Source organism: Rutilus rutilus (genome assembly GCF_951802725.1).
Source record: "Rutilus rutilus genome assembly, chromosome: 13".
Classification (NCBI taxonomy): Eukaryota; Metazoa; Chordata; class Actinopteri; order Cypriniformes; family Leuciscidae; genus Rutilus; species Rutilus rutilus.
The window spans coordinates 10,191,439-10,205,035 of record NC_140218.1 but is presented as its reverse complement, the minus strand read 5'-3'; the positions used below and the strand labels follow the sequence as shown (position 1 = coordinate 10,205,035).

At 41.4% G+C, this 13,597-nt stretch overlaps 1 protein-coding gene across 1 annotated transcript; it reads right to left on the bottom strand.

The window, feature by feature from the left end:
- Nucleotides 1–2,853: 2,853 nt before the first annotated feature.
- On the bottom strand, nt 2,854–12,621 carry LOC311302142 (peptidase inhibitor 16-like). The gene is made up of 6 exons (XM_084427785.1): nt 12,138–12,621; nt 8,322–8,470; nt 8,109–8,184; nt 7,912–8,021; nt 5,857–5,948; nt 2,854–5,736 (listed from the first exon to the last, which is right to left on the bottom strand). Exons 1-6 carry the CDS (start codon nt 12,291–12,293, stop codon nt 5,501–5,503), a joined length of 819 nt encoding a protein of 272 aa, XP_084283911.1. The 5' UTR covers nt 12,294–12,621; the 3' UTR covers nt 2,854–5,500.
- Nucleotides 12,622–13,597: the final 976 nt, after the last annotated feature.

Here is a 13,597-nt window from a genome sequence, read left to right as displayed (position 1 = left end):
AAATGATCATTCTAGAAGAAAATTTCAGATGGCACTTAGAGGCTTTTGCATCTGAACTCTATATATATATATTTTATATATGGTCTTATATATATATATTCTCTGTGTTCAGCACATGATCAGTGACTATGTGGAGTGAACCCTCCACCTCTACTTCTTTGTGGTGCATGTTTAAGGTGTTCTGAGGTGAAAGTTCTAATGGAGTCCTCCGTAGCAGTTTGGTCAAACTTCATAACTCCATCTGCACAAATACAAAAACACACATAATTACTATCATACAAAGGCACTCTGCAGTCATACATCATGTCCCTCATTCTTTTTTATCTGGCCTTACCTTGTAGTGCTCTGTATATTTTTCTGTTTCCAAAAGGCCTCTTGCCTTTTTGCCCCCTCCCCTTCATATTAAAAGATGCCATTACGGCATTAGAGAAGAGTCTAAAGGAAAAGAATTTACATTTAGAAATCAAATATGATCAATAAAGAAAATAATCCAATAATCAATAGGAGAAAGTATGTTCTGTGGCCACAAACACATACACAAATAATATTCTGCATACACACAGTCATGTCAGTCAGAGGGGTTTATGATGAATGATGTTAGCTGCTACTTGTTAAGCTTCGGTGCAGTGCGAAAGTTGTTTTCAAAAGTAGGCTAACTATGGCCAATGTTTAGCTAACGCTAGCTGGTGGAGATGCACTCCCTACCCCACAACAGGTTTAGGTAGGCTAGTTTAAGACAATAACGCTAAAACAGCTAAGATTAGTAATGCATGATTTAACATAAACTTCACTAAGTTGACCGAACCTACCTTGAAAACAAGGATTTTTCAGATTTATCTCTTGCTTGAAGTTGATTCCATTCACTTTTCCTGCGGTGTTTCCTGTGGAACTACCATACCGCAGGCGGGACTTCCTGTTTCATATATATATGCGGACCAATTCTGGACGTCATCACGACGTGCAAACTGCTTCTGCTTTAGACCTAGGTTACAGAAGTCACGGTTCGGCACGTACTTAGGTGTTGGGGTCAGGGTTAGATACGAGTTCGGTACAGCAGGAAAATGCAACTAATCCTGTCGAGGAACATAAGTGAGTCGGCTGCGTAAAGGCCTCCTCTTGTGCTGATTGGATAGACTTGTTGATTGGATAGATCATTTTAACTTCCTCCTGAACTCTGATAATAAAACATAATTTAGTGTATTAGGCACTAAGCAGTAAACAGAATGCACTCATCTGCCATTGTCACATTTGGTGCACAAAGTTCAGTATTAAGCTTTTTCAAGAAATCACGGAAAGCGGAAAATGAACGGAAAACTTCACCTTTCCTTGGGGAGACAGTGAAGCGGCACCTGAGGCTTCCCACTTCCAGGACATGCAAATTTCATCACTGGACTGCAGTAGTGAGACATCCACTACACAAATTGGCACAATGCCAAATGATTTTGTCTCATTATAACAGTGGAAACAACTTAAAATACTCAAAAAACAGTAGACGGCACCCAAGGTTTAGGAGTGTGTTAATGGCGATTTTTGCGCATTTGTGAGGTCAGGCACTGATCTCTCTCCGCTCTAATTCATCCCAAAGGTGTTCTATCAGGACCTTGCTTTGTGCACTGGTGCGCAGTCATGTTACAACAGGAAGGGGCCATCCCAAAACTGTTCCCACAAAGTTGGAAGCATGAAATTGTCCAAAATGTCTTGGCATGCTGAAGCATTAAGAGTTCCTTTCAGTGGAACTAAGGGGCCCAACCCCTGAAAAACAACCCCACACCATAATCCCCCCTCCACCAAACTTTACACTTGGCACAATGCAGTTAGGCAAACTGTTCTCCTGGCAACCGGCAAACCCAGACTCGGCTGTTGGATTGCCAGACAGAGAAGCGTGATTTGTCACTCCAGGGAACACGTCTCCACTGCTCTAGAGTCCAGTGGCGGCTGCTTTACACCCCTGCATCCCACGCTTTGCATTGCACTTGGTGATGTAAGGCTTGGATGCAGCTGCTCAGCCGTGGAAACTCATTCCATGAAGCTCTCTACGCATTGTTCTTGAGCTAATCTGAAGGTCACACGAAGTTTGGAGGTTGTAGCTATTGACTCTGCAGAAAGTTGGCGACTTCTGCCCACTGTGCGCCCGACCCTGCTCTGTGATTTTACGTGGCCTTCCACTTTGTGGCTGAGTTGCTGTTGTTCCCAATTGCTTCCACTTTGTTATAATACCACTAACAGTTGACCGTGGAATATAAAGTAGTGAGGAAATGGACTTATTGCACAAGTGACAACCTATCACGGTACCACGCTTGAATTCACTACGCTCCTGTGAGCAACCCACTCTTTCACAAATGTTTGTTGAAGTGTCTGCATGCCTAGGTACTTGATTTTATACAACTGTGGCCATGAAAGTGATTGGAACGCCTGACCTCAATGATTTGGAGGGGTGTCCCAATACTTTTGGCAATATAGTGTATCTTCTTTTGTGTTCAACAGAAGAAAGATACTCATACAGGTTTTGAACAACATGAGGGTGAGTAATTGATGACAGAATTTAAATTATTGTGTGAACTATCCCTTTAAGGGTATAGGGTGCGATTTCTTTGCTGTTGATGTGCGTATTTGAGTGATTGGCATCCGCATGTTAGGGAACTCATTTTCACACACTTGTTGAACTCTGCTGCGCTGCTCATGATGTGTCCCGTGTTAATGACCTGATGGATTGTGTCTAAACAACAGATGCCTTCGTTTATCAGTTATTACATTTGATCGTAATTCACTTGCATGTATCTCTTCAGTGAAGAGTTGTACTATAAAGTTTTTACTACTGGTTTTGAAAGGCAAGGGTTGATCTTTCTTGTGCTAAACAGTATGAATATGTTTATTTATTTTCTTTCTTCTGTAGGGTGTTGTTCTAGACTTGGACCATTTTGCTGTTCAGATAATCATTTCCATTTCCAGATGTACAAGCAAAGCACCACAGTCACTTGTCATATATACATCATATATACAATACAGCATACATTAATTACCCATTGCAGATCTATACAGGTGCAGCTGGGGAAGGTGAGGGTTCATGAAAGCATACTGCAAACATTTTACGTCTGTGTATGTGTTGATAGTACCTGTCCTGTTTATGCAACACTTTAAAATCAGCAAAAGGGTTATAGAAATCAAATATATTATGAAACAAAAGGCAAACTAAAATTAAAATTAAAATAGTTATACAGTTATACTGCTATCTAGTGATGTCTGTTCAGTTCTACATGGAACATCATCATCTGTGAATTATGATTGATGGAGATGATCAGTAACTGTTATTAGTGGTCAGTGATCCATCATGCGACTGCATAGAAGTTGTCACATCCAAAATAAGAACAACAGTGGATATTTTACCATAAAGAAAACCACCATAGGTCATTTTAAATAGGATAAATCATTAAAAAATGGAGTGAACAAAATTCAAAATTTATTAAAGGTCATTTAGGGATTCCATTCCAGTTTTTACCAGCTTTTGAATTTTAACACTATAAATGACGTTTAGCCTACATATAAAAATATATATACTCTACAATACATGCATGTACTTGTGCATTGTAATAATTCTCAAATTGTTCATTAAAACTAATACTATACTGTCAATAAAAAGGCTGCACAAATTCAAACCATGAAAATATTTTCCAGCTAAAGTGACACATCTTGCAGTAAACTTGAGAAGACGTTGAGATGAACAGATGATCTAAATCTTAATAGAAGCTTGTCTCTGCCATGGAATAAAAAAATATGCAGACCTTTTTTTTTTTTGCAGCTGCGAGTTTATATCTCACAATTCTGAGATATAAAAGAAAAGTTTTCATTTCACTATATAAAAAGCTGCAATAAAACAAGAGGTTAAATTCAAAGAGGTGTTTCTCAAACACCTTCTTTACTTTATTTCTTAAGCCCTATTCGCACTGGACAAGTATTACCTGGTGACCTCTAGTCATTTGTAATAATTGGAGGAGGTTGTCTGTGATCTTAATCCCGTGCGAATCGGCCATGACTAATTTGTAAAGTAAAAATTCCCCCGCAAATGACCTACCATATTTCGCCGATCAGGTCCTGTGATAATATTAGTCCCGTGCGAATCAGCATCTCTGTGATTTGGTGGGGTCGTTTATATTTTTTTTCAAGGTTTTTGTTTCCTGTGCGCTTTTTTATCCATCTTTCGCGAAGAATGGAGGCTGTGTTGGAGTGTTTTGATAGTATTTTGGGTGCTGGGTCATATCGCTATACACCATACAACTATACAATTTGCAGAAAGAGAAAGCTGAAAACCATTAGAAGAGCATAAACAAAAAGAATGATTAGATGGAGATGGATGACATGTATAGAAGCATGCAGTAAGGAACATTCTTCTGTTTATGATATAGCATACAGCTAGACCTATTATAATAAGACATTTCCAAGCAATAGCCTATTGACATCATATTCGGGAGATAAGTCAGTAAATTCGAGTAAAATCACAGGCTTCGCTTATCCTGTGCGAATGCGCCATACGAAATTCAGATGTGGGGGGTCATTTCTAAATCACACAAGGTCCCCAGATAATACTAATCCAGTGCGAATAGGGCTTTAGTTTTCTGTTTTCTACCATGTTTTGGATAATAATTAGTCTGGCTATCACCAGACCAAGCTCAATCTTTTAAGATTGAACATTAGTCTGGGGAGTCTGCTTTGTGTTTTCTACTGCACAAGAGGCGTGATCAACGGGCATAGTTCAAATGACTCTGTACACAATTGGATAGTCCTTCAACCAATCAGACCAAATGATCCGGGTGACGTACTTTGCAGAGAGACGCGAAAACTCCAGGCAGGAAATGTGTAACCAAACGTGTTGATCAGCGGTTTGCAGAAGCAGCAATGGAATCGAGCGATTTTTGTAGGTTATGCAAAAAAAAAAAACATGAAAGTGGTATTTACCCACTCGAGTGATTTGTTTGCTAAAAAGAAGCCATTGAGCATCGTCGAGAGGTTAAAAGGAATTGGACAGAGCCATAACAGCTCTGGAATTGGATTGGATTAAACACGCCAGTAGTGCGCCAGGTGGATAAGCCAGTTTGTGATTGGTTCCCGCAAATTTGTAAAGGAAGCAGCAGAGATAAATGTACAGGTTTCCAGCTTGAGCTGCAGGGTGAAATCAAATCGCCGGCAGATCAGGCTGGGTTTACCCAGTCTAGATAATAATGCTTCTGCCGTCCTAATCGAAGCCTTTGGTGATTATGAGTCAGGAGTTTCATTGGGAGATATGTTTTCTTGTTTTAAGCAAAAAAAAAAAAAAAAATGAGACTCAATATCTTAAGTCATTTTGCTTCTTAAGTAACTGTATCTTAATTTAAGAACGTTTAGATGTTTGTACTGGAAAACAAGACAAAAATACTGAGGAAACAATAATTTTTTACAGTGCACACACACATCTTGAGTGTTTTGTGTGTCTCGTCAGGTTATGAAGAATCTCATCCACTCCAGACCCTCACAAAACAAGCAGCAGCACGATGAGCGTCAGTAGATGAGATGAGACGCTTTCCATCTTGGATCCATGACTCTTGGTAGTTTTTTCCATGCCAGTCTCATCTACTTTAACAGGCACGTGTGTGGGCTCTCGGGGAACATCGACGGGCTCCGTGGTCCTGTGGGAACGCTCAGGTAAGACAGTCGGATCTTCAGTGACGTCCGGCTCCTCAGATGGATGAAAGAGATTCTCACGAACTGTGAGGAAAAGAGAGATTGAGAGGAGGGTGTACAACAAAAATAAGCATTTAGTTATTTATGGCGATTTAGTTCATGTTGGCTTTAAGTTGATTTGCATTGATAAAGTTTTCACATTACCGCAGATGTTCTCCTTACACACTGGCAGATTATCTGGACACTTTGAGCACGGCTCTCCAGACTCGTATGGATTTTGTCCCTCAAAATTTCCTCTGAAATTAAGGATGGATTTAATAGATATTTCACTTTATTATGTAAAAGGTATGGTTTAAATATCTTTATATAAGCTTAAACAGTATTTACACACACACACACACACACCTCTCTCTCTCTCTCTCTCTCTCTCTATATATATATATATATATATATATATATATACACTCACCTAAAGGATTATTTGGAACACCATACTAATACTGTGTTTCGCCTTCAGAACTGCCTTAATTCTACGTGGCATTGATTCAACAAGGTGCTGAAAGCATTCTTTAGAAATGTTGGCCCATATTGATAGGATAGCATCTTGCAGTTGATGGAGATTTGTGGGATGCACATCCAGGGCACGAAGCTCCCGTTCCACCACATCCCAAAGATGCTCTATTGGGTTGAGATCTGGTGACTGTGGGGGCCATTTTAGTGCAGTGAACTCATTGTCATGTTCAAGAAACCAATTTGAAATGATTCGAGCTTTGTGACATGGTGCATTATCCTGCTGGAAGTAGCCATCAGAGGATGGGTACATGGTGGTCATAAAGGGATGGACATGGTCAGAAACAATGCTCAGGTAGGCCGTGGCATTTAAACGATGCCCAATTGGCACTAAGGGGCCTAAAGTGTGCCAAGAAAACATCCCCCACACCATTATACCACCACCACCAGCCTGCACAGTGGTAACAAGGCATGATGGATCCATGTTCTCATTCTGTTTACGCCAAATTCTGACTCTACCATCTGAATGTCTCAACAGAAATCGAGACTCATCAGACCAGGGAACATTTTTCCAGTCTTCAATTGTCCAATTTTGGTGAGCTCGTGCAAATTGTAGCCTCTTTTTCCTATTTGTAGTGGAGATGAGTGGTACCCGGTGGGGTCTTCTGCTGTTGTAGCCCATCCGCCTCAAGGTTGTGCGTGTTGTGGCTTCATAAATGCTTTGCTGCATACCTCGGTTGTAACGAGTGGTTATTTCAGTCAAAGTTGCTCTTCTATCAGCTTGAATCAGTCGGCCCTTTCTCATCTGACCTCTAGCATCAACAAGGCATTTTCGCCCACAGGACTGCCGCATACTGGATGTTTTTCCCTTTTCACAACATTCTTTGTAAACCCTAGAAATGGTTGTGCGTGAAAATCCCAGTAACTGAGCAGATTGTGAAATACTCAGACCGGCCCGTCTGGCACCAACAACCATGCCACGCTCAAAATTGCTTAAATCACCTTTCTTTCCCATTCTGACATTCAGTTTGGAGATTGTCTTGACCAGGACCACACCCCTAAATGCATTGAAGCAACTGCCATGTGATTGGTTGATTAGATAATTGCATTAATGAGAAATTGAACAGGTGTTCCTAATAATCCTTTAGGTGAGTGTATACACACACACACACACACACACACACACATATATATATATATGTATATGTGTGTATGTATGTATGTATGGGCTTAATATAAGTGAGATTTCTAGACCTGGAAAACTCATAAAAATGTAAAAACTTCTATACAATTTCTAGTTGTGTCAAGCTGTAAAATATTTTATTGAGAAGAAATTGCTGAGAAATTGCCATTTGTGAGTTAAAAATATTTATACATAACTGAAGATTTTTAAAATATGCAGTATTTATATATAAAGACATATATAAGATATATATAAATGAGAGTTATTTACATTTATGTTACTACATTTACATTTAATCATTTAGCAGATGCTTTTATCCAAAGCGACTTACAAATGGTCCTTGAGTCGTTCGAAAAGGTTTAGAACAATTACTTAATATAGTTTTCTGTGTCAGTATTCGCTGGTGGTATAGACTTCTAGACTAAAATATTTGTATATGAACTCATATGATGTTAAGTTGCAACTTATAGCACAATAAATATTGTAAAACTGGCCATGTTCTAGAATGAACACACTTTCTAGAACACTGAGCTCATGTTCAGTTTGGATTATTGTAACACACTTACTGAGGATAGTAATCACAGACGAGAAGATTGACCTTCTTAAAATCTAGACCTTCAAGAGTGTCACAGAAGTGAGTAGCACAGCCAATTTTATTGCTGTTCGCCCACACCATCTGTAAAAACAACAGAAAGGCATCGTCACATCTGCATATTCATACTGCGAAAACCAATCAAACGCACAGAATGGAAACGGTGCTTACCTGAGTGTAATGGCCACACATTTTGTCTTCAGGACAGAACTTGTTTTCATAGTCATAATCCACATTTTCTTCAAACCTGTGGTGCAAAGAAATGAGTTGCATTGCTGCTTACAGATAATATTTCTGCATATCACAGATCATTGGTATTTATTCTTTTAGTCATCAGTCATTCATTCATTCTCATTTAGGTTTTAGTTAAGATAGTTTTCATACCAGCTAACCATTGCTTTGGTTACATTAAAATGTCCAGTGCTGACAAAGAGATTTTCCCCCAAAGTGAGTTCCTCAAGATCAGGGTTGTGTTCCCAGATGCATTTTGTTGCGTAAGCTTCCGCCACCACACGCAGTGTCTCGTCCCACACCTTAAACGACAGAAACAAGTTTGATGATGTTATTTGACTTTGACGTTTGTTAGTTTTGTGACAGAAGATCTGTGTTGATCGGTGTCGATGTCTCTGAAGATTGTTGTTGTGTTACAACGAGCGAGTGTGTCGGTGTTCTTCTGGAAGACACTCCCAGTTTCTACAGCGAAGTTTCAGTGGTGATCGCGAGCTTCTAAAACTCTCAACTGCTGTTCTAACAGCATTTAATTTCTAGAAGTGTTTGTTGATGGCCGGTTGAAGGCGGAAGTAGTAAGTGCTTCACTGTTTCTGTACAGTGTTGCCGCGGTCATTCCCCTGTGTGCTCCGGCACTGGTCCCATTTCCTGAAAGAGCAACACGGGTGTGTTTGCGTCTTTTTCAAGATGCCATTCCATCCGTGCGTTTGTGGGTGCGGTAGGGCTCTGTCCCCCTTCTGACGGTCACAATAGCTGTATCACGTGTTTGGGCTTAAAGCACGCTGATGCAGCTTTTGTGGATGACTCATGTTCTCACTGCGGGAACATGACCATCGCGGTGCTGAGATCAAGACTCGCCTTTGTCCGCGAAGCTGGAGTCCCCATTCCCATGCCCCGCTCTAGTGTTTCTTCTGGGCCAACTTCCCAGAAGAAGGCTGGAGTGCCGTGTGAGTTGGGTGATCTGAGGATCACAGAGAGGGGTTCTCCACCCGGCAAAGCCCTGTGGGTCCCTCACTCCTCATTTGCACTGCAGTCGGTGGAGCTCCCCAATGAGCGCACTGGTCCCTCTGTAGTGGAATGACCAGCCATTTTTTTCGGGGCCCCTCCAGAGGACAGGATGTCCATCGCAGCATCGGATGGAGAGCTGGGCTCTGGAGATGACGACTCGGCTCCACTGCCTCCCTCTGGGAGACCAACGCTGCCCGAGCCAGATCCAGACATGGCAGCTATGCTGAAAAGGGCGGTAGGGCTCATCTGGAATCCTCCACCGTGTCCCGAACCGTCTCGGTTGGATGATTGGTTGCCCCAGTACCTTTCTTCCCTGAAGTGCATGAGGAGCTTACTAGGTCGTGGATGGCACCTTTCTCTGCCAGAAACCGCCTAAGTAGTTCCTCCCCCCTCACTTCCCTTGACGGAGGAACGGTGAAGGGTTACGAGGCTATCCCTCCAGTGGAGCAGTCTGTCGCTATGCAACTGTGTCCAGCGACTGCTACCTCATGGAAGAGGGATCCTCGTCTCCCCTCTAGGCCTGTAAGTTCTCATCCGTCCTTACCGTCAAGGCTTACAAAACCTGTGGGCAAGCCACTTCCTCTCTGCATGCCATGGCGCTGCTTCAGGTCCACCAGACCCAGGCACTCATGAACATACACGAGGGTAGCCCAGACCGTGAGCTCATGGGTGAGTTCTGCACTGCAACTGACCTCGCCCTCCGCCGCACGAAGGTTGCAGCTCATGCGATCGGTCTGGCGATGTTCACCTTAATGGTCCAGGAGCACCATCTCTGGCTCAACCTGGCAGACATGAGAGATGCGGACAAGGTTCGGTTCCTGGACTCCCCCATTTCACAGGTTGGGCTATTCGGCGAAGCGGTGGAGAACTTCGCCCATCAGTTCTCTGCCACCCAGAAGCAGACGGAGGCCATCCGCCACATCCTGCCCTGGCGGCCCACTGCTGCCTCCACCCGTCCGCCCGGGGCAGATCCTCCGCCTGCTCGTCACCACTGGGCCACCGCAGCAGCCTCCACCCAGGCCTCAGCGTGGACCCGGCTGCAGACGCTCCAGCGGTTACGCTCCAGCGGTTGCACTCCAGCGTAAGCATTCCTGAGTGGGCCACTCAGTATTTATACCCGCTCTGCGGAGCGTGTGATGCAATTCACGGACGCCAATGTGCATTGGCTCGTTTTAACAATACTCAAAGGTGACAGCACGCTGTCGACTGATGTCACCCTAAGCGTGATCCCAATCAGTCGACTACGTCTCCGTTCTCTCCTTCAGGGAACGAGGGTTACATACGTAACCGAGACTTTCTCTATTCCAATTTTGGTACCACAGCTAAAACTACTTGCCTAACCATAAATTTAAAACATTATTAAAGACATGTAAACAGTCAGTAATAAAATAAGAACAAATAATCAAATTACAAGCAATAGCACAAATAAATACAATAGAACTAAGACAGTGCTTTTCAGGTAGGTCTATAGTATTAGGATACTGTCACTTTAAGACTTAATGCACGGATCCAATATACTGATATACTGTGCACATGCATTTTCTTTCTCTACTGTTTACGTTCACTTAAGACATAACCGACCACGGTTATGGGATACTAGGATACTCGTCGAGACGGGCATTTTTTGACCTTATTTTGTGTGAATTTATCCGTTCAAGTGCAAGAAGATATGAAAGAGAGCTCAATTTAGTATTTGCACACTGTCTCAGACGCGGCTTTCTGGGCGTGTGCTTCGTATGCTTAAACTTCCCACACAGTGTGCGAGTAATGAATTTAGTTCACTTTCGCATCTTTTTGTTCTTGAATATTTAAATAGCCAATGCTTAAGCTTTCATGATGATGCAGTATTACGAATTGCCTATTTAAATATTCAAGCACAAGAAGAGGTGAAAGGGAACTCAATTCATTCCATTTATTTTTAATGAATCTGTGTCATTGATTTACATGAGAATTGAGCACCTACAATTTTTTTCATTTCATTTTGCAGTGAAATATGACCCAGAATGATGTTGTTGGTACAATCCACTCTATTGTTGTGTAAATGTAAGTGAACAAAACATGTTTCACACGACGCCCAGAGTCTTTTCTACTAAATCTCCCCATATTCCTGCTCTGAATTTCACCCTGTAATACAAACACAAGAGAGTATGACAGGATGACCACATGGGGCTTTATTAAAACACTCATACTCAGCATAGTGTTCCTGCAGGCTCATATAACATTCACATTCCTCAGCATGTCACACACACGTTGCGCAATGGTATTTCATGCATCCACACACCCACACACACTCCATTCAGTCTAAATCAACCGGACTCATGGTTTCAATGCGAAAAGTCCCTTTTTTATAAGAAAGGATGGTCTCATGCATTCACATGACACACAAGTTGAGGCGTGTTTCACACAGCAACAATGCTTCTTCTTAAAGGGACATTTTAAATACTAACATTGATACTAAATTACTTTATGTTGAGTGATTTATATAATACTTATTTAATACTACATTTAGGAAAAGTTTTCATTTGATAAACCACACTCATGATTACTGCATTACTTAGACTCCCTAGTGTTAATCGTGCTAATGAATAAGCATCATGACGCAATTACCATTGATCTTAATGTGATAATTGTTGTTTACAGCAGTAATGAGACCATTAAAGATATGATTCCAGTGATTGATGGCAGATCATTAGATGCTTTGACCTCATAAGAGCATCCAGAGACCAAAATATCAACAGTCAGATATCAAACTCAGACTTCACACACATGTGTTTGGGAAAGTTATTTTCTATGTATCATGTACACTACCATTTAAAAGTTTGGGGTAAGTAAGGTTTTGTTTAAAGTAAATCATTTTTGCATGGACTTTTTGTTCAGTAACTCTTGGAACAATCAGGTTTTCACCACTAGAACCAAAGCAAAATATGTTGTACATGTGTTTCTCCAGTCAGGTGCATCTCTTACCACTTTCTGCATGAAGGCGGCGCTGGGCTGAACCTGAAAGCGAAACTTGTTGTGCATGTCCACGATGGTTGATTTCTCCTGCTCGGTCAGTTGTCCAGCAGCTAAACTCAGAATCGCCCAGATCCCGACGCTCCAGAGGGCCACGTCCCAATACATGCTGCCTGTCCGACTGCGAGGACACTAGATCAGCTGGACAAAAACCTCTTCTCTTGTTCTGAGTTGTTCTCCGCTATCTTACCCCGTCACTCGCTGTCCTTAATGCCTTCAGAACCTGTAAAAGTATCTCTCTCAGAGCTGTTAGTGTGTGTAAGTGAGAGAGAAAGTTAGGACAGGACCCCAGAATGAAACTCCCACCCTTTTTATCCTGTACTCAAGCCGCCCCTTAGTCATATTACAGATCTCACATGCACATAAACACACTCCACCGGTTTACTCATAATACTGGAAATATGTGATTCTGTCCGGATGTCCAACTAGAGGCACTAGGTCTCCAAGGCGTTGAGATATAACTGGGTTTTATTCACAGGGCATGTTATAGCAGCTCTGCTTGAGGAATGCCTGAGATAACAGGGAGATGATTTGATTTGTCTTGCCTGTGTTTTCCATGAAAATCTTCTGTATTCATATTACTGAAGGAATTTCTTTTGTAGCTTTTTATTCTCTTGTGCGAGGATTCACCCTTATATTAGTGGGTACCTCTCCGCGGAGGCTTACACAAACCCAGATCTCCTTTACTGTAAGTGACGCCAGTTAAATTCTTTCCCTCTTTATAGCTGAGCTGTTAGCTGAGAGGATTATTGATTTCAAGGATAAGGTCTGAGTTGTTAAAATTGACAGAACAGTTGAGCTGTTCCTTTTGCCCTACAACTTGAGTAACAACAGTTCAAGAACCAGATTTTTTCCTATTCTAGTTTTTTTAAATATATATACATTGTTTTTTATTGCATTATCTTGAACACTTACACAGCAAGGTACATCACATGTCTGTAACAACAAAAATAATGTACAACAACAAAACAAACAAACACTGGGCCTCATATTACATGAAAACTACATGCACAAACCAACATTGGATAATAAAGTATGTAATTTGGACATCAGAGTTAACAATACATTTTAATCAACAATAACCACAGAGCAATAAAACTGGGTTAATATAGTGCAAATTAAAATATATTTTCATTTGAATATAATACCTAATCAAGCATTTTCTTAGGTTTTTACATATTCTGATGAAAATGTGAGTGGTGTTTTTTTTTTTCTTGTGCAAATGCAAAAAATTTAATTGAAAAGCGAGCGTGCATTCAAAAGAGATTTCAATACCCTGCATATTAGGGGTGTATTGGATCACAGAAGTCACGGTTCGGCACGTACTTCGGTTTTGGGGTCAGGGTTAGATACGAGTTCGGTACAACAGGAAAATGCAACAAATTCTGTCGAGGAACATAAGTGAGTCGGCT